The following is a 7,007-nucleotide window of genomic DNA, read 5'->3' as shown; positions in this document are numbered from 1 at the left end:
GCCCCCTTGACCTGTCCGTCCTCCCTGGACTGACCTATCCCCTTCCTAACTCCCTACCTACACTCACCTTTACTGGCTCCATCCCCGCCTCTTCGACCTGTTTGTTTCCTCTCCACCTATCCTCTCCTCTATCCCTCTTCTATCCGCCTCCCACTCTCTCCCTATTTATTTCAAAACCCCCTTCCCCTCCCCCTTTTCTGACGAAGGGTCTAGGCCCGAAACGTCAGCCTCTCTGCTCCTTGGCCTGCTGTGTTCATCCAGCCCTGCACCTTGTTGTCTCTTAATATTTAACATATTGCCCTGTCTCTATCTCATTGCCGACTTTGTAACTGGAGGCTGAAGGTCTCGTTGTGACACTGCATGATCTGAGCACAGAACATGGCATTCTGCTTGCTTGCTCCAACATGTGGCAAATATTTTGAGATTTATTTCACTTCTTTAATCTTGTGTTATATAAAACATCCTTTTTTTGCTGTCCTGCTACAAATCCATCAGACTATAAATGTAAAGAGTGTTAGTAAAATCAAATCAGTTACCTGGCCCTTCCATTTCTGTTTGGATTTGGAAAAGTTCCAGCTACTATTTTGTGTGAAGACTCTTGAGAAGTTAAACTATGCCTCACCAGTCTTTACACAGGAGCATTTAAACCAAAAACAAATGATTTAAGAAGCATTTATTTATACCCTCTCAACAACTGCTTCACATTTTATTTGCTTAATGCTGAATAGACACAGACCTGAAGGGCCTTAACACTGTTCCCTGTGTAAAGGTGCTGCCAGACCTGGTGAATATTTCCTGTATTTTTATCCTGAGTTGGATGCTGCAGTCTCTCTCCAAGGGGAGATAGTGACACCATGGTAATATCACTGGACCAGTGACCCAACCACTCTGGGAACATGTGCTCAAATGGAATTGAAATCTAGTCTCAGTGATGGTGACCCTGAAACCATCATGTATTATGTAAAAACCCATTGGGTTCAATAATATACTTTAGGGAAGGAAATCTGCTGTTCTTACCCGGTCTGGTCTACATGTGACTCCAGACCCACAGCAATATGGCTGACTCTGGACTACCCTCCGAAATGACCAAGTGAGTCACTCAAGTCAAGGGCAATTAGGGATGGAGCAACAAATTCTGGCCCAGTCAGCAACCCGCACATCCCATGAAGAATATATAAAGAAGAGTGTAACTATGTTCCTTTGTTTAATTGGAGCTGTAATATTACACAATAAAAACCCAGTTACTAAGCTGTGGGAGTGTATTGAACAGCTGGAGGGCAATTTGCTCCAGGGAAGAGTTCGATTTAAAACTGAATTTTTCCTTCCACATCATTGCAATGTAGAATATAACTCTACATTTTCCACGGTTTCAAATCTGTACACCATCCAGAGAGGGTTTCAGTGGGTTAAGCTCAAAGCCTCGATCTGAAGTTGTTTTTACAGTGTGTGAGTGTATCATGCAAACACTTTCCCACAAGCTGTAAAGGAGTTTGGTGAATAAATTTGAGAGCACGCTGCTGGGCTATGTTCAGGTACAGACACACTCCTGTGGGGAATGTATGGAACACCAGTGGAGGGTACAGTTAACAAATGCATTAAACAGTCCTTTCCCCCGTTCCTAACCGCCTTGCTTTAGGAATGGGCATTGAGATTTTGGGAACTGCCCTGCTCAATCATGTTTTAATCAGGCTGAAAGAAAGGTTCTGAGAAAAGATCAGCGGACCCGAAACGTTAACTCTGATTTTTTTCTCTGCAGGTGCTGCCAGACCTGCTGAGCTTTTCCAACAATTTCTGTTTTTGTTGCTGAAAGAAAGGTGGCCAGCTGGGGCAGGTCAAAATGCATGTACACCCGTTAACTGGGCTAATTTGTGGGATGGGCTAGGCTAATGTTCTGAGGTGTCCATTGGAGGTCAGGAGAATGAGAGGTGACTGCATTGATACATATGAGATCCTGGGAAGATCTGTCAGGGTGGGCACTAAAAGGATGTTTCCTGTTGTTGGGGGGGGGGGGAGGGGGGGGGGGGAGGGGCGCAGACCTGATCGAGGGGGACACTGTTGAAATGTAACTGGTCTCCCAGTTATGAAGGAGATGAGGATGTTTTTCTCCCAGAAGGTTGAGAGTCTTTGAACTTTCTTCTCCGGAGAGCGATGAGGAGGGTTGTTGAGTATGTTTGAAGCTGAGGTAGAAAGATCTTTGCTTGAATGTGGAGGTGAGGCCTCATAAGATCAGCCATGGTCTTATTGACTTGCAGAGCAGGCTAGAGGGGCTGAATGGTTGCTCCTATTTGATGTGTACATAAGAGTCAGCTCCTTCAGAAGGCTATGGGAAAGTTAGGGGGAATTGAAGGAACAAAAGCAGACTTTGTTCTGAGTTCCCATAATTCCAGTTGAGCTGTGGTCTGTAAATATTTTAACTCCTCACTTGTAATAACTGCTTCAAGGTCATTGATGTTCTTGCAGCTTTCCCACAGAATATAGCAACAAACTGTTTCTGATTAAATAAATAAATGACTGGCCTGAATTTGGCCGCTGAGGTGGCTGGGTAAGGCTTACTGTAGAAACCTGTGCCTCCTGAATATTGCCCTGCCCTCCTGTGAGTTACCCAGGTCTCAGAGGGAACTGGCAATAATCTCCACAGGAACAGGAGCCAGTTGAGGCCAACTTAGGGCCTTGCTCATTTTTAAATCCAACCAGCATTGGGCCTATCACCTATGGGAAGTGCAGCCATTCTGGGAGAGGTTGGGGGGTTTTCCTGGGAATGTACGGATGGGACATCTACCTTTTCTGGAAATGAATGAGGAGAGCTCTCTGAAGTTCTGTAATTCCCAAAACAGTGAGATTAGTTGGAAAAGACACACTGAAGCAGTGGCTGGCTCTGATCCATCTGCTAATGGAGTGTGAACCAATACAGATACTGCCCCCGTGGCAACTGCTGACTTAATCCAGAGGAAGTAGAGGTTATTCATTTATGGGATGTGAGTGTCACTGGCTGGATGATATCCAGTGCATCTTGTAGATGGTACACACTGCTCTTACTGAGCGTTGGTGGTGGAGGGAGTGGATGTTTGTGGATGTAGTGCCAATCAAGCGGGCTGCTTTGTCCTGAAGGGTGTTGGGACTACACTCATCCAGGCAAGTGGGGAGTATTCCATCACACTCCTGACTTGTGCCTTGTAGATGGTGGAGCAAAGTACCATCCCAAAGCTTGATGTACATTAACTATTCTCTGCCCGGGTGTTCCTATCCCTCTTTATCAAATCAAGCAGCTGGTGAGGCCACACCTGGAGTACTGTGTGCAGTTTTGGTCTCCTTACTTGAGAAAGGATGTACTGGCACTGGAGGGGGTGCAAAGGAGGTTCACTAGGTTGATTCCGGAGTTGAGGGGGTTGGCTTATGAGGAGAGACTGAGTAGATTGGGATTATATTCATTGGAATGCAGAAGATTGAGGGGGGATCTTATAGAAACATATAAAATTATGAAGGGAATAGATAAGATAGAAGTAGAGAGGATGTTTCCACTGACAGGTGAAACTAGGACAAGAGGGCATAGCCTCAAGATTAGAGGGAGCAGATTTAGGACTGAATTGAGAAGGAACTTCTTCACCCAGAGGGTTGTTAATCTATGGAATTCCTTGCCCAGTGGAGTAGTTGATGCTACTTCAGTAAACGTTTTTAAAGATAAGGTAGATTTTTTTTGAACAATAAAGGAATTAAGGGATACAGTGAGAACGCGGGTAGGTGGATCTGAGTCCACAAAAAGATCAGCCATGATCTTATTGAATGGCGGAGCAGGCTCGAAGGGCCGGACGGCCTACTCCTGCTCCCAGCTCTTATGTTCTCTTATGTTCTAATTGTTTCTGAAGAAGTGTCACTGGACTCAAAATGTTAATTCTGTTTTCTGTCCACAAATACTGCCAGACCTGCTGAGTTTCTCCAGCAATACCTGCTTTTCTTTTCAGCTTTTCAATTAACTTTACCAGTGATTACATATCCAGATAGTCAATAGTCCATCAATGCATGGTCACTAGTGTCATACTTTCTGCCGTGATATTCTGGGGGCCTGTTAACTTATAGAAGCCCCTTGTATCTTGTAATGGAATATAAATAGTCTCTGAGAGATAGTAGGAACTGCCGATGCTGGAGAATCTGAGATAACAAGGTGTAGAGCTGGATGAACACAGCAGGCCAAACAGCATCAGAGGAGCAGGAAAGCTGACGTTTCGGGTCTGGACCCTTCTTCTTCAGCCGCAGAGAAAACCGTTTTTGGAGGATCTGAATGTTTTGTATGTAGAGGTTGTCACCACTTCTGTAGAACGGTCCAGACCCAAAACGTCAGCATTCCTGCTCCTCTGATGCTGCCTGGCCTGCTGTGTTCATCCAGCTCTACACCTTGTTATCATAAATAGTTTCTGGTCGTCTTTAGGAAATGTTCTAATTTTGCATTTGGATGGAGGCACCGAAGTGTTCAATGCTCAAATGTGATATTTTTATTGTATTTTCTGTAAGGTCTGACTTGAACTGTTTTGAAATGTACTTACAGATAATTCATGAATAAAGTATACTTTTGTGAAGAAACATTCTATTATAGTTACAAGTTCACTGAGGAACTGCTTCTGTAGATTGCAGTTAGAGTAATGTGCTTCAAAACTAGCCTCACATAACCTATCTCACAAGCCTTTTCCTCTGGCTGTCTGATAGTTGAATTGTCTCAGAATAAAATCGCTGGACCTGAAACATTTAACTCTGCTTTCTCTCCTGCCAGAACTGCTGAGTTTTTCCAGCAATTTCTGTTCTAGTTGTTGTGTAAAATGCAGTTACTGTTTATTTTTTCTCTGCAGATGGTTTGTTGAGTAATGATGAGATTGGATTTGCTGAGAAATTGTTCTTTTTTTTTGTTTGTTGCAGGAATCTGATTCCTGCAAACCTTGTTGCTGCAGCTTTCCGATCGGTGAGACTTACTGCTTTTAAAACCTTCAAACAAATCAGCAAAATTGATAAACACAAACCAAACTCTATATTTTGCTGCCATTTGTCACCGGGACCTTTTTTTTTTAATGTTCAAATTGCTAAGTGTCCATCAAAAGTTAGGAAAAGATAACAGCCACTTTCAAAACATTGTTTGGGTAAAGTTTCCTCTGCTTGTGTGAATTAACTTGCAGTGATCACTTTTAAACTCTCAGGTAGTGAACAAGTGAGGAATTAGACATTCCTGGCGCTATCACAATGCACACTTCTGAAAGAACTGAAAGGCTTGTGCCAACAATGGCCTTGTCTCTTTGCCAGACGTTCCAGGCTGTGGGTCCCACTCCAGGAATTTTCTGGCTGTGCCAATTGGTTGTCAGCAGTAAATCTTTCCAATTGGCTGAAGAGCAGGTGGGGAGAGGGGGAGAATGTCCTACTCAGCTTCCCCTGCAAAAGGCCATTGGTGAATACTGCAGTGCTTTGACCCAAAAGCCTGCACTATCCAGTGGAAGTGCATGACCATACCCTTGTGAATGGGGACTGGGGAAAAGCCAGGCAGACAGTTAAAGGTGACCTCATTGTGACAGTCTCCAGTACTGACCAATTTTATTCGCCTTTGGAGCAGTCACACTGCTTGGTATGTCAATGTCGCTAGTGAATTGCTGTTTGCTTGATGTGCGAGTATTTGTTACGATTGACGAACTGTGGCAGGGTCTAACACAAGCTTCATTTCTCAGTATGCCACAGATTATAAATGGGTGATAAATGCTGCCGTTGGTGAAAATGTAACATCCAGAAACACAACCTACGAAAAGGTAAGAGATGTTCAACCCTGGTGGCCAGGATAGCTCTGGTGTTTGATCTTATAAACTTTTATTTGCAGACATACACAGTACAAGCGTGCACCTCCAAACTCAACCGCAGTTTGTGAAGGTGGTATTGAGTCAGGGAGAGATGGTGGGGAGCTGCAGGAGGCAATAACAAGAGATCTATGTGATCCCATGTATGGATTTTATCATCTGATCATTTGTCCCCATTACCCAATCAATAGCACTTGAACCTCTGGAGTCAGAGAGTGGTCTGGCACAGAAGGCCATTCACCCTATCGTCCCTGTGCTAGCTTTTGGAAGGGCAGTCCAGTTAGTCCCACTACGCTGCCCTTTCCTCAGAATCCTGGAAATGTTTTCACCTTCCAGTGCTTTTTCTGATTTCTCTTTTCATTGTTACTATTGAATTTGCTTCCATTGTAGTACAGACCGCAATAGTTTGCCACGTTAAAGAATTGTTTTCTCATGTCAGTCCTGGACATTTCTATCAATCGAGAGAAAGCACTTCTCATTTATGAACATTAGATGCTTCCTCTCTGATGAAAGGAAATCGGCTGGGGAAGCGGGGTGGGGACCAAATTGTTGGTGGGGAGGTAGACCAGAGTGGCAGGGGAGGGGGCACACCAGAATGGCGGTGGCGGGGGGAGCCAGAGTGGGGGAAGGGACCAGAGTGGAAGAGGAGGGGGCACACCAGAGTGGTTGGGGGAGGGGGGAATGAGTGAGAGGGGGGACCGGGGTGGGGGGGGGTGGGTGGGGGAAAGGACCAGAGTTTGAGGGGGGTAGTCTTTGAAATGTAGACACAGGCATTTTACATCCCAAGGTAGGGATGAGGCAGTTTCAGTCTGTCCCTGTTTGTGTGAGAGCTCTCTGGGTGTGGATTGTGTTTCTCAGGTTTGTCTCTGGTCCTGTGGCCCATGATTTCTGTCTGTGACTCCAGGTTCCCATTGGCACTGAGGTGGAGGGGATGAACATCCTGGGACTGATCCTGTTTGCGATGACTTTTGGGATTGCTCTCCGGAAGCTGGGTCGTGATGGAGAGCTGCTCATTCAGTTCTTCAGCAGCTTCAATGATGCCACAATGATCCTAGTCTCATGGATAATGTGGTAAGGCTGTTACTGCCACTCACCCCCACCCCTCACTCCAACCCTCATCACCCTCAGCCCCCACCCCCTCACCGCACCCCCAAACCACCTCCCTCACCCTCACCTCACTCAACC

General features: G+C 45.3%; 1 protein-coding gene across 1 annotated transcript in view; it reads left to right on the top strand.

Annotated features, from left to right (window-relative positions):
* slc1a4 (solute carrier family 1 member 4) overlaps positions 1-7,007 on the top strand; it is a 29,912-nt gene that overhangs the window by 7,622 nt on the left and 15,283 nt on the right. The window contains exons 2-4 of the mRNA XM_048601008.1: positions 4,906-4,948; positions 5,700-5,777; positions 6,727-6,893. Coding sequence (XP_048456965.1) covers positions 4,906-4,948; positions 5,700-5,777; positions 6,727-6,893 — 288 coding nt within the window. The remainder of the gene's footprint in view (positions 1-4,905; positions 4,949-5,699; positions 5,778-6,726; positions 6,894-7,007) is intronic.

The sequence above is a fragment of the Rhincodon typus genome, chromosome 9 (genome assembly GCF_021869965.1).
Source record: "Rhincodon typus isolate 14 chromosome 9, sRhiTyp1.1, whole genome shotgun sequence".
Lineage (NCBI taxonomy): Eukaryota > Metazoa > Chordata > Chondrichthyes > Orectolobiformes > Rhincodontidae > Rhincodon > Rhincodon typus.
Note: the sequence above shows the minus strand (reverse complement) of the source record. Positions and strands in the feature narration are given on the sequence as shown.